Source organism: Helicoverpa zea, chromosome 30, assembly GCF_022581195.2.
Source record: "Helicoverpa zea isolate HzStark_Cry1AcR chromosome 30, ilHelZeax1.1, whole genome shotgun sequence".
Classification (NCBI taxonomy): Eukaryota; Metazoa; Arthropoda; class Insecta; order Lepidoptera; family Noctuidae; genus Helicoverpa; species Helicoverpa zea.
The window spans coordinates 5,613,454-5,639,799 of record NC_061481.1 but is presented as its reverse complement, the minus strand read 5'-3'; the positions used below and the strand labels follow the sequence as shown (position 1 = coordinate 5,639,799).

General features: G+C 39.4%; 2 protein-coding genes across 2 annotated transcripts; both read left to right on the top strand.

The window, feature by feature from the left end:
- The first annotated feature begins 782 nt into the window (after positions 1-782).
- Positions 783-26,335, top strand: LOC124644678 (xaa-Pro aminopeptidase ApepP-like). The gene is made up of 18 exons (XM_047184183.1): positions 783-857; positions 1,505-1,581; positions 2,214-2,338; positions 2,918-3,089; positions 3,587-3,690; positions 4,658-4,793; positions 5,822-5,917; positions 6,400-6,482; positions 11,877-12,014; positions 12,566-12,637; positions 13,065-13,145; positions 13,910-14,040; positions 14,962-15,114; positions 15,531-15,663; positions 16,253-16,430; positions 16,790-16,881; positions 25,523-25,636; positions 25,952-26,335. The coding sequence occupies exons 1-18, from the start codon at positions 817-819 to the stop codon at positions 26,144-26,146; spliced, it is 2,121 nt and encodes a 706-aa protein (XP_047040139.1). The 5' UTR covers positions 783-816; the 3' UTR covers positions 26,147-26,335.
- On the top strand, positions 16,977-20,576 carry LOC124644679. The gene is made up of 2 exons (XM_047184184.1): positions 16,977-18,354; positions 18,584-20,576. Exons 1-2 carry the CDS (start codon positions 17,870-17,872, stop codon positions 18,936-18,938), a joined length of 840 nt encoding a protein of 279 aa, XP_047040140.1. The 5' UTR covers positions 16,977-17,869; the 3' UTR covers positions 18,939-20,576.
- Positions 26,336-26,346: the final 11 nt, after the last annotated feature.

Here is a 26,346-nt window from a genome sequence, read left to right as displayed (position 1 = left end):
GGTCTTCGGGAATGAAGGTTCACTTCATGCAAGCGGTTTCTGACTGTTTGGTCGCTAATTAAGTTCCCTGAAGAGTGATGAAGCCTCACGGCTAACATCATGGCGGTTATTGTTGGAGCTCTTCGAGTTAAGATTTGAATGTATCGGTCTTGTCTCCGTGTGGTGCAGCGATACCGTCCTCCATGGCGCTCAGCTACGGTACCAGTGCTTCGGTAACGTGTCCAAAGTCGACTGATAACACTCTGACTTGTATTCAGAGCTAAAGCCACAGTACGTTGCCGGGAACCAGCTTCTATCATTCCCACGGCTCTGAGCATTTCTTCCCTGCTTAAATGACGTCGCCGCTCCATAATAACGTTGGTTTTAATCAGTAGTAGGGAAACAGTAGCACTAATAATGTCTTCAATGCGTTGTATGTGTTTATAGGGAAAATATTGACAGCTGATTTTCATCTTTTACTCGAATTTGATTCACAGTTCCTGATTCAAATTATGAAATGCACCAAAAAGGATCCATATAAATTTATAAAATCATAAATTTATTACAAAGCCACATCTCAATCTCAAGAAATCCGCATAAAAATGCTTGATCCCTAGACACTTTTGATGTGTGTATTTTAGAAGGGCGCGATTCCGACTCACACTTGGCCGATTTTATTTAATTGCTTATCAAAACTAGTTCTTATGATATTTTCTATCGGATTACTATAATATAAATTATTACATTTAATCTAATCCTATTATTATCGTCAATTGTTTTAGATAAACTCCCTCAAATGGAGATAAATTATTTTGATATCAATTTATTGTGTGTAAAATGGCCGGCGCAAGTGGTTGGATATTTACAATAAGTTTTATGTAAGTAAATATTATTATTTAGTTATTAAACCAATGATGTCTTCCTACCCGATTATCGGATAAGGCGGCGGTTCTCATATAAGATTAGCCAACTGCGCAGGACATATTGTAGTGCACACACAATTGCTTGGACACAGGTGCACTCAGTATGCCTTCACTCTCATGGCGCTATGGGATGACAATCCGACACCACCGGAGAGAAATCACAACCACGACCGAAAGTAGGGGGAGTTAATAAAAATAATAGGTTTTACTACGACGCTTATAGACTCACTCTTAGAGAAACTACTTTTCGCTCTTCTTCCTCCTGCCCTGTTCCCAATTTTTTTTGTAGTAGGCGCAATATGTCAAAAGGTGCAAGAGTTTACGCTAACTGATGAAAATCCTTAGGTACTTATAAATGCGAATTGAACTCTGTGAATATGCCAAAACTATTGAACTAATTTAAAAGACATTAGATATAGAGGTAATCTTGAGCCTGAGAAAGGATATAAGCTACTTTTGCCTGGTTAGAGAGAGAATTCTCCTGGGGCGATTGATTTCCCTACCTCCGAGATGATGTGATGATGGAGACAAGGGGAAGACATAGGAACATTTCATCAAGTACTACTTAAGTTTGGGCTCATAAGATTTGTTTCACTTTACAGATTGGCCGCCAATCATGTTTGTGCTCACATACCATACTCGTATTATAACTCCGCGGAACCGGACTCTCCAACTTATGGTAAGCAAATAAATTATAACAGGAAGAAAATTGTATATCGGTGGCGTTTTATGTACCAAACGGATGACTGACTTTGATGCAACCGTTTGGTAACTTTTATTCCTCTTATACTTTAGCCTTTTCCCAGCTATATTAAGGTCGGCAATAGTCGGCATCCAAAGCAATTCAGTCCAATTCAAAATCAATGTGCAACAAGGAGCGACTGCCTTTCTGTTTTCCTCAAAACAGCTACCCGGGCAACCCGATACCACTTGGTAAGACTGGGTGTCTTTCTGTTCACCGTTACACCGACCTACCAATTTAACTTGCTTTCCGAAATATGGAGGAGCTGACATCATCGTCACGTCAAGATGATTCCATTCACGGAGAGACCAAAGGTTGCTAAACCTTGTCATCGATCGACCTGTGCAGCTAGTAGCTATTTCATGAAAGTTGTCACCTGTATTAGTTCTGATGACAATACAATAATATGGTACTGTCGAACTGATCTGATGATGGAGCCGGAAGATATGAACTGGAACTTCATGATGGAACATCGTATCATAGATTGATCGTGGTCAAGATTAAATTTTGCATTTACAAAAGCGGATTTTTCTAGTGTTTTTATACTACGAATTTATTATATCTTTCAGTGAACGTACAGCCTTCAAACAAGCTGAGTAGGCAGTCAGCTGCCTCCCGCCTGGCTGCCGTGCGCGCCGTGATGAGTGAGAGACACGTAGACGCATATATTGTGCCCACAGCTGATGCACATAACGTGAGTGACCATCAGACTCATCCTCCGAGCCTTTTCCCATGTTGGGGTCGGCTTCCAGTCTAACCGGATGTAGCTGAGTACCAACACTTTACTAGGAGCGACTGCCCTATCTGACTTCCTCAACCCAGTTACCCGGGCAACCCAATACCCCTTGGTTAGACTGGTGTCAGACTTACTGGCTTCTGACTACCCGTAACGACTGCCAAGGAAGTTCAATGACAGCCGCGCACAGCAAATAAATAAATTGATTGATTGATTAGTTTTTAGGGTTCCGTACCCAAAGGGTAAAACGGGACCCTATTGTTTTCGCTCCTCTGTCCGTCCGTCCGTCAGTCCGTCCGTCTGTCACCAGGCTGTATCTCATAAACCGTGATAGTTAGAGAGCTGAAATTTTCACAGATGATGTATTATTGTTGCCGCTATAACAACAAATACTGAAAACTAGAATTAAATAAATATTTTAGGGTGCTCCCATACAAGAAACGTGATTTTTTGTCAGTTTTATAAACAATGGTACGGAACCCTTGGTAGGAGTCGACTCGGGCCGGTTTTTTAAAGTATTCCTTTTTTGCTATCTAGTCTCAGTACATATCCCCGGCGGACGCGCGTCGCGAGTGGCTCTCTGGTCTGCGCGGCTCGTCGGGCACGGCGCTGGTGACGGCTACCAGGGCGCTGGTCTGGACCGACGCCCGGTACTGGACGCAGTTCGACGTAGAAGTCGACGCCACTCTTTGGGACCTGATGAAGCAGGGTGAGTTGTTATGGCAATACTTCAGCAAGAAGTTATCATAGGTATGTTCAATTCCAAACAAGGGTTTGCAAAGTCTCGAAATAAGACAATCAATTCACACTTTGACGGAATGGAATGGAAGCGACTTTTTACAATATCACATCATGAACTTTATGCCAATTGGAGATATAACTACTTAGTTCGGTAGGTGTGTTGATTCAGCAGGTGTGTACCCACCTTATGATTGAATCATTTCATCTACATAGCCTTTTCCTAACTGTATTGGGTCGGCTTACAGTTTTGACACATGGAAAGACTGTGTCTATCTAACCTCATCAGCGCAGTTACCCGGGCAGCATGACTCCCCTTGCTAAGACTGTTTTTCAGAATTTTTAACTTCTACCCGTAACGATTGCATATCATTGCTTAACCTTAAGATCAATGGATCCGTACGGCTGTCACCTAGCCTAGAACACCTTAACTCCTACTGGCTTAATCATCTGTATGTAATATTGCAGGAGTTGATGATTCCCTGCAGACCTGGCTTGTGAACAACATGGCGGAGTCGGTGGTGGCTGTCGATCCTACCACCTACACTAGGAGTGCCTGGACTACTCTGGAAGTAAGTAGTTTGACAATACTCTTATGTCACCACTTCGTTTCCTATAAATATTATATTTCCTGGTCAACTTTTTGTCGTCACAGTACCATTTTTATATTACCAAAAACAGTGGCTTTACTTTAATTTTTCCCATGACTATAAAAATATAAATATGTAAACTTTTTTTGCCTATATAACTACTTTAGTCTAACAGCCAGTTTCTTCATCAAAAGTTAAAGCCAAAGTAAAAGTCAAAGTAATGTCTAAGGTTAAGGTAACGGTTAAATTCAATTTTTCTATGAATTTTGCTGTCACTTTAGCCTTGAAAAAACGAATTTGACCGTTACTTTTACTTTAGACATTACTTTAACTTTAACTTTTGATGAAGAAACTGGCCGTTAGTCAACAATAATAAGTAACATAGCCGACAAGAGCTTCCTCTCTCCTAACCCACTTATTTTGCTGTGCCCGACAGGGTCCATGTGAACTATTTATTTTGCTGTGCCCGACGGGGTCCATGTGAACTATTTATTTTGCTGTGCCCGACAGGGTCCATGTGAACTATTTATAAGTACTACCACCTAAGAATACATGTGGAAAGCAATAAAACTATTGAGTATTGACTTTTTCCGTGTCCCGGTAAAACGGTAAGATTCAGAATTAATAGCTTCCGCCAACGATTCCACGACGCGTTCCGTGGGAACTACATACATCGCGCACCCAGTTGAAAAGGCATAGCTTACAGAGTTCCTCAATACCATTGCTTCTGGAGATAGGTAAATGTGTTTAAACAGCTTAATAAAATCGCTCACATAATATTAGTAATCCGATTTTTTCTGTTCCATTATTAGTTACTATTTACATATTTAGTAGATGAATGATAGATACTGAAATTGATTGCATTTGGCAAGAAAACGCATATCGCATAGGGTCACAATAAAAACTTGCCTCGACATTTAACTTAAAAATGTTTAACATTTATTCCCAGACGGCATTAGCAGCACGTAACATAACACTACAGGCTATATACGAGAACCTGGTAGACATCGCTAGAACTAGGCTCAATGACGGACCGCCTGACAGACTCAATGAGGCCCTACTGCCTCTCACTCTGCAGTACACCGGTAAGTCATCATCATCTGTCTAGCTTCGTGCTTCTTATTTATCAACTAGCGACCCGCTCTGGCTTCGCACGGGATAACAGTATCTCTCTACTATTTAATGTATGTTATCTATACTAATCTGTAGGTACTAATATTACAAAGCTGAAGAGTTTGTTTGTTTGTTTGAACGTGCTAATCTCAGGAACTACTGGTCCGATTTGAAAATTTCTTTCAGTGTTAGATAGCCCATTTATCGAGGTAGGCTATAGGCTACTTTTTATCCCGGTACGGGAAGTAGTTCCTACGGGATGCGGGTGAAACTGTTGGCAGAAGCTAGTTATACATATAAACCTTCCTCTTTAATCACTATCTATTAAAAACCGCATGAAAATCGGTTGCGTAGTTTTAAAAAATTAAGCGTACAAAGGGACATAGGGACAGAAAAAGCGACTTTGTTTTATACTATGTATAGAAGTCAAATCATTTATTTCATTTAGGCCTTTACAAGCACTCATGAACATCATCATCTCCCGAGCCTTTCCAATTATGTTGGGGTCGGCTTTTTGCAAGCTCTTATGAGCGTCAAAAATATAAATAGCTTTGATTCTAGCTGCCCATTCCATAAGTAGCTTCCTATGGAGAAGAACGGGCAAGAAACTCCCTTGTTAATCTTTTTGAAAATAGTAGATATTCTGTAAATAAGGAGAACATATTCTAGTGCACCTGCATTCGCGCATACGCACTCACTATTCCTTCACTCTCATAGCCCGACGGGACGGCAATCCGACACCACCGGAGACAGATCACAAGCAGGACCGACATTTACGAGATCTCCGATCATCAGACTCAAGAGTTCTTTGTGAAAGTTTCTTAAAAACACAAAGTGATTTAGGCCCGACCCACAAACGGAATCTGAGACACCGTGCGTGGGAGGCAGAAATTCCGGAGTATTGGAATCCCTGTGAAGCTTGACTAAGTTGCAATGCTTGATTAAATGTTGGTCCTCCAAATAATAAATAAATAAAATGTCTTTAAAAATAATTTCCCAGGTCAGCCATCTTCCGAGAAGATCTCGGAGTTAGTTCAACAAATGAACACTAGAGGCGCCACTGTATTGCTGCTGACTGCCTTGGACGATATAGCGTGTAAGTCAATAAACCGTTATCATCATCTCCCGAGCCTTTTCCCAACGTTGGAGTCAGCTTCCAATCTAACCGGATGCAGCTGAGTACTAGTGTGTTACAAGAAAGGAATGCCTGTCTAATGTTCTCAACCTAGTTATAATCATCGGCAAGGATATTGAGCCCTGACCTTCACTTGAGCAGAAGTGATTTATTGGTTTATTGCCTTAAGTGTACAGTGCGCAAAGCGATCCCCACTCTTCCGCCGAGAGCTCATAATCCGTGCCGATAACTATACTCAATACCCTTTGGTAAGACTGGATGTCAGACTTGCTGACTTCTGACATGTAACGACTGCCAAAAAAGTTTTTAAACATTTTTATAGAAAAATCCCTTGACTTTCGCGGAAGTTAGTTGTAAATCTGAGTGCCCAAATGTATTCATCCAATTTCTGTAACTTCTTATACCGACTGAAACTCTTCTAAATACATAATTTTATTTTTCAGACACACTAAACGTTCGCGGTTCCGACATACCGTTCAATCCAGTGTTCTTTTCTTATCTTGTGATCAGGAGGAACCCGACAACGGTAAGAAAGTATATGACATCATATTATGCTCTCTTTCCAGTTAGATTTTATACATTTTCAAATGAGAATAAATATTTTGACCACCATAAAATGCTTTGATACCCTAACCAAAAATATCTACTTAACACCAGAAAAATAAAGTCTAAAAATATAATAGTACCAGCTATTTTAGTCACGACTCCACTTTAAATTGTATTCGACCAACCAAAGAAGACGGATCACAATCCATACAAAATTGCCCCACGTCCTATAACAATGTGATGTATCTCAAAAAAAAGATGAAAATGTTTAAAAAAATATGGCATACTCTCTAATTCATTTTTTTTACACCTTCATACGAAAAAAATGCTTTAAAAATTGTTCAGGCGCTGTTATGAAAACATCGTTCATAGGACTATTTATGGACTATTTTATTAAAATATTTTTTTGTTTGATAGGGTATACCTCACAGGTGGTCCCATAATCATCAGGCCAGGATCTCATGATGGAAACCCTGAGAAATCCAGGGCAACTTTTGAAAGTTGTAGGCATGCGCAGGAAAAAACTTGACTATAAGGTGTATGTCTTACAACAATATGCAACAGTAAAGGTTTGGAGCTGACCTGATGATGGAGACGAAAGAAGGTCGAGGGAACTCGACAACCGAATATGTAAACTACCTCGTGTTTGGGCTCATATTATTTGTATTGAATAGACCTTTGCAACAGTGAAGGTTTGAAGCTGACTTGATGATGGAGACCAGAGAAGGGCGAGGGAACTCGACAAGAAAATATTTAAACTACCTCAGAAGTCGGTGTCTAAAGGATGTACCTAAGTTTATTTCCCCACCGACTTCTAGGCCGATGCTCCTAAGACTATTTTTTTTTGCTTTTCAGTGTTTTTGGAAGTTTTTTTATTGTAAAAAGTTTTTATTTTTATTTTTGGCTTTTCAGTGACAAGCACAGTTGTCACTATCCGCATAAGTGGAAAGTTCTTATCAATACGAATAATATAAGCCCAAACACGAGGCAGTTCACATATTCAGTTGTCGAGTTCCCTCGCCCTTCTCTGGTCTCCATCATCAAGTCAGCTTCAAACCTTCACTGTTGCAAAGGTCTATTCAATACAAATAATATGAGCCCAAACACGAGGTAGTTTACATATTCGGTTGTCGAGTTCCCTCGACCTTCTTTCGTCTCCATCATCAGGTCAGCTCCAAACTTTCACTGTTGCATATTGTTATAAGACATACACCTTATAGTCAAGTTTTTATCCTGCGCATGCCTACAACTTTCAAAAGTTGCCCTGGATTTCTCAGGGTTTCCATCATCAGATCCTGACCTGATGATTATGGGACCACCTGTGAGGTATACCCTATCAAACAAAAAAATAATGTAATAAAATAGTCCATAAATAGTCCTATGAACGATGTTTTCATAACAGCGCCTGAACAATTTTTAAAGCATTTTTTTCGTATGAAGGTGTAAAAAAAATGAATTAGAGAGTATGTCATATTTTTTTAAACATTTTTATCTTTTTTTTGAGATACGTCACATTGTTATAGGACGTGGGGCAATTTTGATCCATCTTCTTTAGTAAATGATCACTAAATCTTGACGACCAAATTAGTGTATTATTTTTGCCTAAATAAATCACTGTGATTGCCATAAAATGAAGGCATATTAAGTTATGTGTTTATAGACTCCACGTAGGTAGTCTTGTTTGCCCTACCCCTAGAGTGCAATTCAAAACCGCGTAGGCGCGGAGGGGCGAGGCGGCCTGCGAGCTGAGGCGCAGGTAGTTTTAACGGACCGCCGGAGCCCCGCAGCGCCGGAGCCGTGACAGAAGCCATGCTTGCTGCATGTTGCATGTTTGCTTCCATGCTGCATGCCTGCTAACATATATATCAAGTTTGGGATAACAATGATTTATTTGGACTCATTTTGCTTAAATAGGATAGCAGAATTTTAAAACTTTGGTTATACACGCGAGGACGCTTCGAGACTTGAGTGGGAAGCTGAAGTAGCCAACGCCTCCTCTGTCGATGATAAAGTAGCGACGCTGAACCGGTTATTGCAAAATCTCTATGACATTCATGCACCAGTTAAGTCGGTGAGAGTTAAGCGTCCGCCAGCTCCATGGATGTCGAGAGGAGTACGTATGGCGATGAGACGGAGAAATCGGACCTTTCGCAGGTTTAAAAAGGATCGGTCAGAGGAGAATTGGGTTCTGTTCAAAACAGCAAGAAATCGTTGTAACCAGATGATACGTAATGCTAAACGCCGCCACATTCTCGATAATATTACGTCTAGCTCCGCAGCCGATATCTGGAAGTTCCTTGGCTCACTAGGTATCGGTAAGTCACGTCAGTCAGAGTTGCCTAATACGATTGGTTTAGATGAGATCAATTGCCATTTCTCTACCACTTTTAGTTTGGATCGTCAAACCACTCGTCAGACGGTAAACTTTATTGCCAGCCTTCCACATCCTTGCACTGATATCTTTGATTTTTCTCCGGTGTCTGCGGGTGATATCAAAAAGATCATCCTTTCGATAAAGTCCAAGGCCGTGGGCTATGACGATATCAGTCGTAGTATGGTCATCCCGATCCTTGAGTATATACTCCCATCCATCACTGATATAATTAACTACTCCTTATACTCGGGTCAATTCCCTTCCTTGTGGCGTTATGCTTACGTCCGTCCCCTTCCCAAAATTGCAAATCCATCCCTCCCCACCCATTTTAGACCAATTTCAATCCTTCCTTTCCTTTCAAAAGTGTTGGAGGCCTGCGTCCATAAGCAACTGTCGAGCTTCATCCACTTACACAACCTTATTAGCCCGTTGCAATCTGGGTTCAGGCCAGGACACAGCACTGCTTCGGCACTTCTCAAAGTGACTGGTGACATTAGGGAGGGGATTCAGGACACCAAAGTTACAGCTTTGGTCCTTATTGATTTCTCTAATGCCTTTAATGCCGTCAGTCATGATATCCTAGAATCTATCCTTTCCCATCTTATGATTTCACCCAAGGCTCTGGAATGGTTCTCATCTTATCTTCGTGGGCGCCAGCAAGCTGTTCGAGTTGATGAGACATTGTCTAATTGGCGTGATCTAGTGGCTGGTGTCCCACAAGGCGGTATTCTTTCTCCACTATTATTTTCTATCTTTATTAACTTCATTACTCCTAACCTTCAGTGTGCGTATCATTTGTATGCCGACGATCTTCAGCTTTACACTCAGGCTCGGCCTGAGGATCTGCATATAGCCATTGACAAACTGAATGTAGATTTGTCGGTTATTAATCGATGGTCTAACCAATTCGGGGTGTCAGTAAATCCTTCTAAGTGTCAAGCCATAGTCGTGGGTAGTCCTCGTATGGTAAGTAAGGTGGATATTACGAACTGTCGTCCGATTATCCTAAACGATGTTGTTGTTCCGCTTAGCCTCAATGTGAAGAACTTGGGTCTTTATATGGACAGTACGCTTAGTTGGCAAACTCAGGTCGCTAGTGTGAGTAAGCGTGTAATTGGAACCTTACGTCATCTAAATCGGTTAAGAAACTTTTTGCCGCCGAAAACCAAAGCAATGCTTGTGCAGTCCCTAATATTTCCTATTATCGACTATGGTGACGTGTGTTACTTCGACCTCAATGCGGACTTGCTCAACAAACTTGATCGACTCATCAACAACTGCATAAGATTCGTCTTCAACCTGCGGAAGTACGATCATGTTTCTGAGTATAGGACGCAATTGAAATGGATGTCCATTCGTCAGAGAAGATCGATGCGTGCCTTGACGACCTTTTACTCTTTACTTAACTCTCCTACTCCCTCCTCGTATCTAATTCCTCATTTTCAATACCGTTGCTCCGGTCATTCCAAAAATCTTCGCTCTTCTCACAATCTTCTTCTTCACTGTCCTTCTCATACCTCTGACACTATCCACTCTTCTTTTCACATTCAAGCTATTCTTCTGTGGAATGCGCTGCCCTTAGAAACCAGGAAGTCACTCAGCAAACAATCTTTCAAGAGTGCTGTGCGGAAGTACTTGCTTAAGAAATCGTTGGCAGAATCATCATCACAATAATTTATTGGTATATTATATGTATATATGTATGTATGTATGTATTACATGCTTACGGTTAGGCGCTCCCTGTGTTGCTCCGCATCGCTGCCATTGCGGTGAAGCCGTCGACAGCCTCGGGCACCATGGTCTGTCGTGCTGCAGAAGTGCTGGTCGTATTGCACGGCATGCCAGCATTAACGACATTATCCGTCGTGCTCTTTCCACCGCCGGCGTGCCAGCCGTGTTAGAGCCTAATGGACTGGTACGTGACGATGGAAAGAGGCCAGATGGTATGACGTTGTTGCCATGGAAGTTGGGTAGGCCCTTGGTGTGGGATGCAACGTGCGTCGACACCCTGGCGCCATCGCATCTTCCCTGCACGGCAGGTCATGCTGGTGCGGCTGCTGCTTCTGCAGAGACCACCAAGCGGCGCAAGTATAGTAACCTTATTGGGAACTATACTTTTGAGCCATTTGGGGTCGAAACGCTCGGACCATGGGGCCCGAGTACGCGGTTACTTTATAAGGACATCGCGAAAAGGCTTGTCGACGCTTCGCGTGACCAGAGGGCTGGCTTATTCTTCGGACAAAGAATTAGCATTGCCATTCAACGTGGCAATGCAGCCAGTCTTCTGGGCACGTTTCCGGAGGACAGTGATGCGGAGGAATACTTCGACGCCTGATCGGTGCTCTTTTATATTTTATGTTTATATATATTTTGTATATAGTATTTTATTTTTAGTTTTGTATAAAGATAAGTAGTTTAAGTTTGTATATATGTATAGTGTGTACATTGTAGAAATAGATTATAAAAATAAATCATAAAAGTGTATGTATTTATTGTTATTTGTATTAATATTGTTGTATTTAATTAGTATTTAGTGTTTTATTTTCTAATGCACCTACCATGTTTTTCTCTGCATCACCCTAAGGTTGACTGGAAAGAATGCCTATGGCATTAAGTCCGCCTATGTAATATTTTTGTTGCATAAAGTTTAAATAAATAAATAAATAAATAATTTTACTTTAAAATGTTGGTTTAATGTTGGTGATCATTTACTATTTTTGGCTTACTCATGATTTACTTGGAGTACTTTTACTTAAATAGGATAGCAAAGTGGTAAAACTTTGGTTGTAATTTTACATTAAAATGCGAGTTTCATTTTGGTGATCATTTACTATTTTTGTCTGCTATTTGTTACTATATGTGGTGGTCAGTTAAACATAAGCCTTTTCAAATTAAGCAAAATAGGTAACCGTTTTTGGCAGCTCAATGAGAGTAGGTATTTAATTTGACTAATTGTGAACTACCGTTGGTTTAAAACTTAATTTTACTTATATTTTTCAGAATTCTCTAAGCTCAGTAATCCTATTCTGGGACCAAGGAGTGTTAGCCACTAACATCGCTGCTCACCTCGCGTCGGAAAACGTGGCTTTGCAAGCAAGGCCTTACGCCGATATATTTAATTATCTTAGGAGTTTGTCGGTAAGTGGAACTGTGTTTAATAATAGGTATACCACCCGCTATCGGAGGGAACTATTTTCCTGCATGCTGGTAAAAAATAAGCTATGTCTTTTGTCAGGCTCGGACAACTAGATCTATCTACAAAATATCATTGCAATTGGTCAAGTCTGTCTGTCACTTGGACTTTGAGTACACGATTTACAATCCGATGTCTCCAGGTGCACGATTCTGCAATTTTTATTTAAGCGACATACGATTGTAGAGCAAGCTACCGTATAGGTAGACCAAAGTCACCCAAAATGGCAGACCAATCGCAAAACCAATCGAATGTCGTTGGAATACGGTTGGTCTTATATGAGTAGCAGAATGCCCGCTAAGGTTAAAACTGATATAAATCAAATCAAATCAATTATTAACTTAGCAGAATTGGGCCCCAGAAATAAATAGTCGTTGTAGACTAATTAGAAAGGTGTAATATTAAGTTTTTTTCTTTTGAGATATCCGAAATATTGAGTGTTAAAAAAATGTAGCATAGACGAGTTTGTTAATTTTGTTTGTTTGTATATTTCCAGGTAGAACTGGGTGCAGGAGGTACCATTTGGCTATCAGACGAGGCGAGTCACGCTATTGTTTTGGCTATCGAGGTATGTTCTCGACAACTAAGTCATTATCATACTATGTTTTAAGTACAATATAGTTTTTTTTTCACAGGTATTTAGCATACATTCTCTCATTTTGATACATGCTCATTATGGATAAAAGTTACAATTGAAATAAGAAAGGTATAACCATACATTTTCAGAAGTTTAAACTAAGGACTAGGTTTACTCGCGGCTGCGGGATTGTTCGCGCGAGTTACCGCGGCCCTGGTACATAAAAGGCCTACAACGGAATACGACGGTTTTTAGTCAGTAAGAGTCTGACACTCCCTCACCGCTGCTAACCCACAGCGGGATGAATTTTGATGGTATTTGACGTAGTTAAAAAAAAAAGGATTAGGTTTACTCCGTAAATATTAATAGAAAGAATACAGATTTGTATGAATGAGCCAAAAACTTTTTCGTTTCTCAGAACGGTCCAGCTAGAATCCTGTCAACATCAATATCACCAGTCGCATTGAAGAAGTGCGTCAAAAATGATGTGGAGTTACAGGTGAGTCATCTCAACTCTTTTAATTTTAGTTTAACACTTTTATTTACATTAACAGTCCCCTCACACTGCAAAGCAAACTGTCTATGTAAGTTAGCCCGATGGTTGGTTGACGGTTGGACGGTTGGAGTATATTTTGAAGGTAATCGTGAATTCAATCAAACTTTTTAGGCAGGCTGATACCGGTATTCATTTACATAGTGATTTATGAGCCAGGTGAAACTATCGGCCGACTAAAAGTTCGCAATACGGGGATCTCAACGTTCCATAGTCTAGACCTCAAAATGCATTTCCCTTTCAGGCGATATCTGAAAAAAAAAAAAATATTCTTGAAAACTGCTCCATCCACTTCTTGCAAATATAAACGGAGAAAGGCAGGCTGCCTTATTTAATACTAACTTCCGCCAGCGGCTACGCCTGCGTGGTGTCTTGATAAAAAGTAGCCTATGTGTTAATGTCTTAATGTCTAGCCTAAGTGTTAATGTCTCACCTATCTACATACGTTTTTGCGTGAAAGAATAACAAACATACCTACATCCATACATTCTCACTTTCACATTTATAATATTAGTAGGATTCTTTTACTTGACAAAATAGATACATTCAAGTCTAGTTTAAAAATGCTTTTGAATTTTGGAAGCTAATTTTGAAGTGTTCCTCAATCAAAAAGCTGTTCTTCTTATCTCATGTTAATCATTATTTATAGTCCAAAGTTATTGAACCTAACCAAATGGTTCCTGTGCTATAAAACCCCTCCTCATCACTAGGGCTTCAGACTAGCCCACATAAAGGACGGCACGGCAGTAGTGCGCTCGCTCTACTGGGTCGAGAAGCAGGTCGCTGACGGAGTCAACGTCACTGAGGTCCAACTGTCCAAGATGATGGAGAAGCTTCGAGGGTGAGTGGTGTTTAAGGTTCTTCTAACCTACAGACAGACATGTGTTGCTGGGGAGTTTGTTGCGCCACTTCTTCTTCCCAGCAAAAACACATAGGAAGTGGTCAAGGGTGGGCGTTTTGGGGACTGTCTTTTGTAAATTCCTGACGTTCAAAAACTGCTGTCTTGCAGGCAAGTTTGAATAAATCATTTTTGATTTTGATCTTTTTGATTTTGGTATAAGGGACTGCGGGGTTCTTTAAAAGAATAGTTCAATACAAGTGTTTAAAAATTGGATTGGTTTCGTTTATTCGCATAAAACATGGTATACAGAGGTGTTAAATGGTGGCACCTGATAGCTAGGAATGTGTTAAATTCAGCAATTTTCCTACTATCCTATGAACACTTAAGTAAGATTTAGCTGACAAGACGACGTGACCGGAGGGAGCGCGAATATATTTATTTGACAACTTGAGGTTCATCATCATCCTCTGAGCCTTTTTCCCAACTATGTTGACGTCGGCTTCCAGTTTAACCGGATTCAGCTGAGTACCAGTGTGCCACATGGAGCGACTGCCTATCTGACCTCCTCAACCCAGTTACCCGGGCAACCCGATACACCTTGGTTTGACAACTTGAGGTTAAAAGAAAAAAAAATTGCAAAACACAATGAGGAAAACCTATCGCAGGAAGAAGATTCAATTTGTTTAATGCTTTATTGTGCCTGTTTTTGGCAAGCAAATATTTTCTTTTTTTTTGGCTGTTGTATGCGGTTTCACCCACGTTCTGGGGAAACTTATTTTCGTATCCGGATAAAATATAGCATAGTTAAGTAGGTATGTCACCCGGGGATAGTTTTCTTTGTTTTTTTTTTCTGAAGTTTCGGAGCCAATTAGCCAATAGTTGGATTAAAATAATTATACCTAATATTAATTCTTCTCGCAGTGAAGAAGAGAACTTCATGGGTCCCTCGTTCTCCACCATAGCTGGAGCCGGCGAGAACGGCGCGATCATCCACTACAGCCCACAGGAGGAGGGGCCGCAGCGAGTCATCAGAGCTGATGATATGCTGCTCGTCGACTCCGGGGGACAGTATTTGTGAGTAGTTCTTATATATCTTTGTAGCGTTTGCCAGGTTCGAAAGGAGTAGGAGAGAGTTAAGTTACAACTCTTACGAAACCATTGTTTCGGTTGTCATTCAAGTATCATCATCCTCCGAGCCTTTTCCCAATCATGTTGTTGCTAACCTAACCTAACCTAACCGGATTCAGCTGAGTACCAGTGCTTTACAAGAAGCGACTGCCCTGCCTGACCTCCTCAACCCAGTTACCCGGGCAACCCAATACCCCTTGGTCAGACTTACTGGCTTCTCACTGCCCGTAACGACTGCCAACTCTGACTAGACTGATTAGACTGGAAGGCAACTCTAACGTAGTTAAGAAAAAAATCATAAAGTATTATCCTATAATTTGTCTTGTTCGCCGTGTTCTCAATTGTACCTTATACTCTGTTAGTGAGGGTACAACTGACATCACACGGACGCGACATATGAGTGCGTCACCGACTCCTGCACAGCGGCTGGCTTTCACCAGGGTTATGAAGGGACAGATAGCGCTTGCCACTACAGTCTTACCCAGGGGTATCTTAGTAAGTAATATCAATCTACTAATTTAATAAAAATCTACTAATTCCTGTTACTTATATTTTTAAAGCTTTCGTTAGAATATACAGCTAGTATGCAAACTTTTAGTCGGTATCTTTGTATCTCAAGCTTACCTCCTCTTTTCAAACCAAATGTTTAGGCTTTGTTCGGATTATTTAGTAGATGGTTTATGTAAAGTTAGCACAAAATCAGTCGAGCGATGCTCACATATCACATTTTTTAACAAAATGCTGGACTTTATACTTTGCGAAGCACGTACCTACCGCGGCCCACTAGTATCATAAAACTTTTTAGAAATGAAAACGACTTCAATTATAAATATACCTAACCTACCTTTTTTAACGACGTCAAAAATCATCAAATGACCCCTCCCGTTGTGTGTTAGCAGCGGTGAGGGAGCGTCAGACTCTTACTGACTAAACACCGTCGTGTTCCGTCGTAGGCCTTTTATGTAAAATTGGTTCAGCCAAACGTGAGATAATTACACACAAACATACACACCTACATACATGTCAGATTGAGAACCTCCTTTTTTGAAGTCGGCTAAAAAATGGATTCTTCAAAAACTTCCAGGGCAATGTCATAGAAGTCCTAGCCCGCAAAGCGCTATGGGACGTGGGCTTGAACTACGGCCATGGCACGGGTCACGGCGTGGGACACTTTCTGAACGTGCATGAGGGGCCGATATGGATCCTCAGTGGACCAACCGCTGATGATCCCGGCATCGCGCCTAAAATGGTCTATAGTAATGGTGAGTTCATAAAAACTGTTTTCTTTTAACAGGATCTGTCAAATGTAGATTTGAAATTATATAGTTCTTGTAAAACTCAATAGAGGTCGGCAATTAAATTCCGAGCATGAGACCCATAAAAACAAGATACTCTTTTCACATGATAGTAATATTCACCATCATCTGCCTAGGCTTTTCCCAAGCATATATTATATATATACATATGTAGCTGAGTAGGTACCAGTGAGCCGCACCTCCTCAAACCAGTTTCCCGGGCAACCCAATTCGACTGGTTGTCAGAATTTCTGGCTTCTGACTAAACGACTGCAAAGGATATTCAATGATGGGCGCGAGCTAATGATGATGATTGTTACTTCCAGAGCCAGGGTACTACGAAGTGAACGAGTATGGCATCCGACATGAAGACCTCATGGAATCCATTGAAATGAACAATACTGTTAACCACATCAGAGTAAGTCAATTCCCTTCTATCTTATGGCTTAACCATGTAAAACAAAATGACTAGCGGAGATGTCATAATAGCGGAGATGCAAAATATCCTAAGAAAGTATAGCGCCAAAATACGGGTGTTCGGGGGACGGGGAACGCTACTAGCTCCGCCCGCCTTACAAGCCTTCTTTGGAACTCGCTTTTTATTTTCAGAATCATCATCCTCCGAGCCTTTTTCCCAACTATGTTGGGGTCGGCTTCCAGTCTAACCGGATGCAGCTGAGTACCAGTGCTTTACAAGAAGCGACTGCCTATCTAACCTGCTCAATCCAGTTACCCGGGCAACCCGCCCGGTTTTTATTTTCAAAATAAAATCACAAATTTTTCTGACCGCCTCTTTAGCAACTGATCACGCCTACCATACGTTACTTGACCTACAAGAAGGCGCCTGGCCTAACTTCCTTATTCGTCTTATAACCTTAAGTTGGCAAAAGTCGTGATGACCTAGTGCTAAAAGCACCAGGCTCTCACGTAAGAGTGTGCTGGTTCAATTCCTAGTCGGGCAAATACTAATGTTGCTTTTCTAAGTTTGTATTAATGGAAATAACTATTGGTACTTTTAAACAGAAGTTAAAATCCTACTGTAGTGGGACCTACACTAATTGTTGACGCATCAATATTGTTCATACTGTACTTGCATTGTGTTCGCCTCCTCAGTTGTCCCGTATATCGCACTACCAACGCACGCTACTAAATATTGTGACCGTACCAAATCCCATGTAACCTAATTGGAGTCAGAAAATAAAAGTGTATTAATTAGTATTCGGTTTATTTACTTATCTCTGAACACGACACCCCACCATCTAAATTGGTGACCCCGTGTGGAGAAAGTGTGAACTGTAACCAGTGAATTTGGACTTGTAATTCAGTGAATCGGACGACCGGGGCAACTCACACAAGTGTACGTAGTGTCGGCTTAATATTAGTGCGCGTCAAATTAAGAAATTATAATGTCGTCTGAAGACAAGAAGGTCGTTATTGAAGAACATCAACTGTCGTCCATCTCCATCACAGCTAGAATTCCGGAATTTTGGAAGAAGTCGCCTAGAACATGGTTTATCCAAGCAGAAGCAGTTCTAAATCCTCAGAAGATGTCCGACGAATCAAAATACCAGGTCCTTATTTCAAAATTACCCCCGGACGCAGTTGAGCAAGTTACACAGATCCTTGTGGATCCCCCTGAGAAAAATAAATATGAGACCTTGAAGAATAAGTTGATATTTATATATCAAGAATCCGAAGAGCGGCAAGTAAAAAAACTCATTGGCGAAATGGAATTAGGCGACCAGAAACCATCACAATTACTAAGAAAAATGCAAGACCTAGCCAGGGGACGAGTAAATAACGAAACACTCATAGTTATGTGGCAGAATCATTTACCAAATTCGGTGCGAGGAGTTTTAGCTGTAACGGAAGAAAAAGATTTAGAGAAATTATAGTTCGGCCATTCAGAGAATGCGTTCCTGACACGTCGCGATTGAACTGACGACGTAATAACATTCATTGATTATTGATATAATAATGTTGTTTTAATGCTCCTCAATTGTTAAAACGGTAAACAACCAGCAAAAATATTTTTATCGTAACTGCAACGCCATTGCAAAGTTACGTCGTCAGTTCAATCGCGACGTGTCAGGAACGCATTCTCTGAATGGCCGAACTATAGCATCAATAGCGGATAAAATAATGGAAACGACGACTCCCATACACAGTGTTGCGACTGTCAAACAGGAACCAGGCCCATCCGGTTCTCAGGACCAAATTATTTCGGCAATAAACAAATTGAGTGATAGATTACAAAATTTAGAGTCAAGATCACGAGGCCGTTCAAATAACTGGCGAAGGAATAACTTTAGACGCAACAGATCCAGGTCAGGGTCAAGAAGTCGCACAAGGAAATTCGAAGATCCAAATTGGTTATGTTTTTACCATTATAAGTATCGCAGCAAGGCAACTAAATGCGTGGATCCATGTAACTGGAAGAAAAAACAGGACAAGGACAAGCCAGCGAAAAACTAGAGTCGGTGCAGTCTGCGACGGGAGGCTGTGACCGTGCCTTCGGGAATCACCGTCTGTGTGTCAGAGACAGGAAATCGGGCTTAAACTTCTTAGTGGATAGTGGTGCAAACGTGTCAGTGTTACCGCGGAAAGTAGCCTACATGAAAGGTAATACAAGTGAGTGTTGTTATAAACTCTTTGCCGCAAATGGAACTCAGATTAACACGTATGGTACATTGTACTTAGAATTAGATTTAAATCTAAGACGAGCATTCCGTTGGTTATTTACATTAGCGGACGTACAGCAACCAATATTAGGTGCTGACTTCTTAGCTAATTTTCAGTTGTTAATTGACTTGAAAGGACGAAGGTTAATCGATCAAGTAACTAATTTAAGCACCAAAGGCAATCTTTCTAATTCTAGTGAGCCCACTTTGAAAACTATCGTAAATAATTGCCCTTATTATGATTTATTATGTGAATTTCCAGAACTAACTAAACCAGTTTCGTACAAAGAAACGCCTAAACATAATGTTTGTCATCACATTGAGACCACAGGACCTCCAGTGCACGCACGAGCCAGGCAGTTACCACCAGACAGGTACGTAAAAGCTAAAAATGAGTTTAAGATTATGCAAGAGCTTGGGATTTGTAGGCCGAGTAAAAGCGCTTGGGCAAGTCCCTTGCATGTTGTTCCTAAGAAGGACGGGAATATTAGACCTTGTGGAGATTATAGACGTTTAAATGCGATTACCAAGCCTGATCGATATCCAGTTCCCCGTCTTCATGATTTTACGTATATGTTAGATAATAAAAAGGTTTTCTCAAAGCTAGATATAAATAGAGCCTATTATTGTGTGCCAGTTTCGGAAAATGACATTGAGAAAACTGCCGTCATAACACCGTTTGGTTTATTCGAGTTTGTGCGTATGCCATTTGGATTAAGAAATGCTGCACAAACTTTTCAACGTTTTATGCATCATACTGTTTTACAAGACTTAGATTTTCTTTTCAATTACGTAGATGACGTCATCATTGCATCGGAAAATGAAGAGCAGCATAGAGAACATTTACGAAAAGTTTTTGAACGTTTTAATGAATTTGGTATAACGATTAATTTTTCAAAGTGTAGTTTTGGTAAAGATAAATTAGAGTTTTTGGGTTTTGAAGTCTCTACAGAAGGAATCAAACCATTAGAAGATAAAGTTAAAGCGATTATTGATTTTCCAAAGCCGGATACTGTAGAGGAACTTAGAAGATTTTTAGGCATGTTAAATTTTTATAGAGCTCATATACCTCATTCAGCTGATCATCAGGCAGCGTTAAATAAATATTTAGGGAATTCAAAGCGTAAGGATAAAAGTAAAATCAATTGGACACCTGAAGCTACGAAAAATTTTGAAAAATGTAAAGATGATCTTAAAAATGCTACCTTATTGTATTTCCCATCGGCACATACACCTTTGTCATTGATGACGGACGCATCAGACACAAGTGTAGGTGCAGTATTGCAACAAAAAGTTGATGGAAATTGGAAACCTTTAGGATATTTTTCGAAAAAATTAACTGAAGCACAAAAGAAATATAGTACATATGATAGAGAACTTTTAGCAATTTATTTAGCAATCATACATTTTCGTAATTTAGTTGAAGGACAAGAATTAATAATTTTTACAGATCATAAACCATTAACTTTCGCGTTTACTAAATTAGGTACCAATAGAGAAACTTCTAGGCGAACTAGGCAAATTATGTTTATTAGTGAATTTAGTACTGACATACGACACATTAGTGGAAATAATAATATAGTTGCTGACACATTATCTAGAGTTGAAACAATAACATGTCCCACGACGTTAGATTTCGCAGAACTCGCCACTGCGCAGGAAGTTGACGAACAGCTTGCAAAATTATTGAGGGCGTCAAACAACAACAGTAAAGTAATATTGAAACGTGTAACGTTACTCGATACTGATAAACATGTTTATTGCGAAATGTCTACTAATAGTGCAAGACCATATTTACCTGAAAAATTTCGTCGCTTAGCTTTTGATTCTATTCATAATTTAAGTCATCCTGGTATTAAGACAAGTAAAAAATTAGTAAAAGATAGATATTTTTGGCCTGAAATGAATAGAGATATTGGTAAATGGGCTAAAACATGTGTAAAATGTCAAAGAGCGAAAGTTCAAAAACATACGGTTTCCGATTTAGAGTCCTTTAAAAGTACTAAACGTTTTGAGCATATACATATTGATATTATAGGACCGTTACCAACCTCGCCAGAAGGTTATAGATATTGTTTAACGATTATCGATAGATTCACTCGTTGGCCAGAGGCATTTCCACTAAAAGAGATAACTGCAGAAATCGTAGCGAAAACATTATACGAAGGTTGGATTAGTCGTTTTGGTTGTCCCATAAAGCTCACTAGTGACCAGGGTCGTCAGTTCGAAAGTAACTTATTCAAAGAATTAATGATTTTAATGGGAATTATAAAGACACGTACAACTCCGTATCATCCTCAATGTAATGGTTTAGTAGAACGTTGGCATAGATCTTTAAAAGCCGCGTTAATGGCTCGCTTAAATAATAAATGCTGGGTTGACGAATTGGCAACTGTAATGTTGGGGTTACGCACAACGATAAAATTAGATACAGGCGTAACCGCTGCACAAATGTTGTATGGCAGTAATATTAGAGTACCCGGTGACTTTTATGATACAACTGATTTGAAAATTAGCGATTCTGAAAATTTCGTAAATAAGTTAAAAGTTGTAATTGACGGGTTAAAGCCATTTAATAGGAAAAATAAGTCACCAAATAAGATTTTTGTGCATAAAGACTTGTATGATTGTGAATATATTTTTATCCGTAATGACGCAGTACGGAAACCGTTACAACCACCTTACGACGGACCATATCGCGTCATAAGTAGAGATAATAAAGTATTTTGTATTCAGTTGCCCGACCGACAAGTTAAAGTTTCTATAGATCGTCTGAAACCAGCGTACATGTTAATAGAGGATGAATCGCAATCTAAAGTAGTTGATAATAGTAATAGGGATACCGTTTGTCGAAAAGTTACGAAAAAAGTAACAATTCAAACGGACGAACCCGATAGTAAAGTTTATACTACGCGAACTGGTCGAGTAAGCAAGAAGCCATTGAAATACCGATAAATTATTTTATTGTTAAAATGTCAATTTTGCAGATTTATTTAGGACATTAGTTTCAAATTGTGGTATCGCGATCTTTAATTTCATTTACGTTGAGACGATACATCAGTATAGTGGACTAAATTAGCAAAATGGGTTCTAATCAAACGAAAGAGAACGTAATTGTAAACGAAAATGTATCTAATGTAGCCCATATGCATAATAAGTTAAATATTATTGGCATAGTGATGATAGTTATTATAATAATGTTAATCATGGTATTTGCCTACGCACTGAAACGAAGATTTATTAGAGGCGTGAGGAAATGGTTAAGAAAAGAAATGGTAGCCAGTTCTGTAGCCTTACCTAGTATTAAGGTCGAAACTGTGCAACCTCAACATACAATGACTCCGCCGTCAACAGCCAAAGTTGTGCTGTGATAATAATACGCTGATCAAAAACCTTCGTTCTCTCAAGTGATATTATATTTGTGTGAATGTGTAGTGAATGTTAAACAGTAGTGAATGTATATTTTTTATGGCGTCATCATGTCGGATACTGGAGACTCTTGGTCATTCGTACGAGTAAGCCAAGCGTGTAATTTTATTTTTTAATATGTATAGCAGAGTAACCCGGCATGATAACTACCCTTAACGTATATCGTATATAATATAGATTATGTATATTTCATGTTACCTATTATGTATGTAATCACATTAAATGTCAAGACGGACTCTCTAGAAGTGTTCCGCAACTGTAATAGACGTATATGAGTAGTGTATTACATAGATTTAAGGCAGTTACAGGACGTATTGTGTTATATTTTGTTTTTCGATCGTAGGACATTCTGCATAGTTTGTATTGTTGGTACCGGCCGGCCACAATGACTCCAAGAGAGGAGAACAGAGTATAACACAAAGGTTAAGAACATTTTGTACTTAGTTTAAGATAGTTCTATATTGTTAAAATCAAAGTTTTGTCCTGTTTGAAGATAGATTTTTTACTCTGTATTTGATATTCAATTTGTAATAATGAACATTTTGAACCTGCACTCTCAGGCACGAGAGGTGTATCTTTTAATCACTAAGCCATTAGGTACAAAGCCAGTAGTACTGAGACAAACATGCGCTTATCGCACAACCCGTCAAGCATCTTGTTTCAAAGTTGTTATTGTATAAATGTATACTGTAAGCAAATTTTTGTTGAGACTGTAATTTAATAATATTGTTTGTGAACATTGTAAGCACTTCTTGGATTATATAGTAACTGGATAAGAATATATTTTTTTGTAAAAAATCTTTTGTCAAAAATTTTTTTTAAAAAAAGGGGAGGAATGATGTAGTGGGACCTACACTAATTGTTGACGCATCAATATTGTTCATACTGTACTTGCATTGTGTTCGCCTCCTCAGTTGTCCCGTATATCGCACTACCAACGCACGCTACTAAATATTGTGACCGTACCAAATCCCATGTAACCTAATTGGAGTCAGAAAATAAAAGTGTATTAATTAGTATTCGGTTTATTTACTTATCTCTGAACACGACACCCCACCATCTAAACTACTATTTGTCCTCCTCTTCTTCAGAGTCATATTTCAAACGGGTATTTTTTGTCCTTTTTAGGGTGCTTACATAAAGAAACAGGTTTCCGGTACAGACAAACCTGTACGGGTAGGTACCGATCAGTGCAGGTATAATATTTCAATACAATCCTATTCACTCACTTATACCAACCTGTTTCTTTATAAGTGAGTACGAATAAGAATATTGTAGTTCAAGTTTCATTAAACGTAGAGACTGGTGCCTCAAGTAGGTTAATCCTGTATTACAGAACACCATTCTTACCCTCTGACAGAAAAAAAGTTCTTAAAACTATTGAGATCAGTTAATGAGTAAAATATAAAGGAATTAAATAGATTAGAAATATGCAGTACCTTTGTACTATTTTATGTTCCTTCTACTTCTTTCGTGTGTATAAATATGGTTTAATAAATTAATTAAAAACTGAGCTAAGATAGTTTAAAGTAATATATTAGCATTTTCCTTCTTATAATTAAAACAGTTCTTTCTTAAATGTCCATGTTTATTACAATTGTGGCAACGGGGACCATGAGGTTTAGGCTGATCATTTTGGGGACTATATTTCTTATTTCGTGGGTATCTTTGCTTTGCGGTATTATCAGATTCCATTTTCACTCCTTGTAATAACTTATTTTTAATATAATCTGCACTTATTTCTACACCGGAGTATTCTATAGCCATTATCAAAGGTTTGTACTGTTCCGGTAAACCTGCTAACATTAAGGCACCCAACATTTCGTCTTCAATATTGAAGTTTATACTTCTTAACTTATCGGCAGTAGTTGCAACTTTGTTTACGTAGTCCTCAATATTGACACAACTATTTAGATTTGTGTTAATCAGATCTCGTACTAATGCTACTTTTCTCCTCAATCCGGAGTCTTCGAAGGCAGACTTGAGCTTAAGCCACATATCACGCGCAGTCACAGCTTGTTCTATGTAGTGGTAATTACTTGGATCCACTAGAAGAATGATCATGCTCTTAGCTTTTACATCCATTTCAACGTCTACTGTTTCCTTGTTATCAGGATCCACGCACGACCACAGATCCTCGTGCTCCAAGTATGCTTTTGCAGCGAATTTCCATGTATGATAATCATCCTTTCCGATCAGTTTATCAATATGTATAGAGTTCATAAACATTGCTTCGAAGTGATGGGTTGGTAACAAAACGCTGAAAAAGAATCGGGAGGCGATCTAACTTTACTGTTTTATTGTCGCGATTTCACTTTTACTTTATCGGGTCTGTTAACTTTTTGTTTTATTACTTCTACAAAGCTTATAACATGCCTTTAAAATTTCATATTATAACCGAATGATAAGATGACACTTGACAGTGTCAGTTTTGAGTAAACTTTTGACACATTTTGACATGATGACATGACACACAAATGACAAGGAAGAAGCGTCAACGACAAAGACCATAAACAATAAATATAAAATTAACTAAAAAGAATTGTTGCTTTTGTTCAATTTATGAAATGGATGTATGTAAGTACCACAGAGGAAAGACAGATACAGGAGATGCCATATGGCAGCTAGGACAGGCGCCTTCTTGTAGGTAAAGTGACGTACGTTAGGCGCTCGGTAGGCGTGATTGGTTCCTATAGAACTAACGAGGTGTTCGGGTTCCTTGTAAAATCAAAACCAATCTGTCAGGGATTGGTCTGAATCAAAAACGCACACTTGTTTCTGAGAAGCTGGTGCTTCAGAAATTGCTTTAAATGAGTTAAATGTACCACCACGACTTATTTGATCATTAATCACTACCATTTAAGATTCTCAAACAGACCACTTTAGGTTCAAATCGAAGCGTTCATGACCACCTCAAGATATGTTGATTAATTTAATATTATCCTGCAGGCGGGAGACTTAGTGGGTGACTTCGACGGTCGAGGAGCAGTCGGCTTCCACACCATATCCCTGGCTCCGCATCAGGTCGCCTGCCTTGATATCGACCTGCTTGATGATTTTGAGGTAAGTTAAAATATTCTCATCGTGCACCTACAGGTTCTCTCTTCGGTAGTGTCGGTATACCGTCCCATCGCGCATCGGTCTATGAGACTGAGGGATACAACATTTAAGGGATTTGAGGTTTACAGCTGGTGCACAATTTTATGAGATATGTCTGTTCTCTTTTAATTATAAGTTTGTAATTGAACCACCTAGCCAACAAGACTCAACGGTTCACTTCAGAACGACAAAGTTATTTAAAGAGAACTTTACTACACAGTATTTCACAATTTTACCATCACATTACAGTAACTATTATTTTCAATATTTATTCAACAGATTAAATACCTGAACGACTACCACAACAGAGTATTAGCAACTATTGGACCAATTCTGCAACAGAGGAATCTGACATCGGAATATGAATGGCTGCAGAAGGAATGCGCGCCAATTGTGAGAAGTGCCGCCATCTTGTGGACCGCATCACCCATTTTGGCGGGAATCAGTATTTTTGTTATACGATTTGGATTTTAAGTTTTATTCGATGTGAGAAGAATATTGAAGAGTGCCTATTTATATTTTTAAAAGAAATCCAAAATAAAGGTAATAATAAAATAAGGGCTTTGTTGTGCCAGAATATTATTTCGATTCGTTCGCAAATAATATAGCTAAGTACACTTGTCTTATATTGCTTTAAGAATAAAGTTTTATATTTTTATGACATTTTCCTGTTT

Coding starts and splice junctions, on each gene's coding strand:
- LOC124644678 (XM_047184183.1), top strand. CDS start 817: ATGGCCGGCGCAAGTGGTTGGATATTTACAATAAGTTTTAT. Junction 858..1,504: donor ATATTTACAATAAGTTTTAT/GTAAGTAAATAT, acceptor TTCACTTTACAG/ATTGGCCGCCAATCATGTTT. Junction 2,339..2,917: donor CCACAGCTGATGCACATAAC/GTGAGTGACCAT, acceptor TTTGCTATCTAG/TCTCAGTACATATCCCCGGC.
- LOC124644679 (XM_047184184.1), top strand. CDS start 17,870: ATGTCGTCTGAAGACAAGAAGGTCGTTATTGAAGAACATCAACTGTCG. Junction 18,355..18,583: donor GAAAAAGATTTAGAGAAATT/ATAGTTCGGCCA, acceptor TGGCCGAACTAT/AGCATCAATAGCGGATAAAA.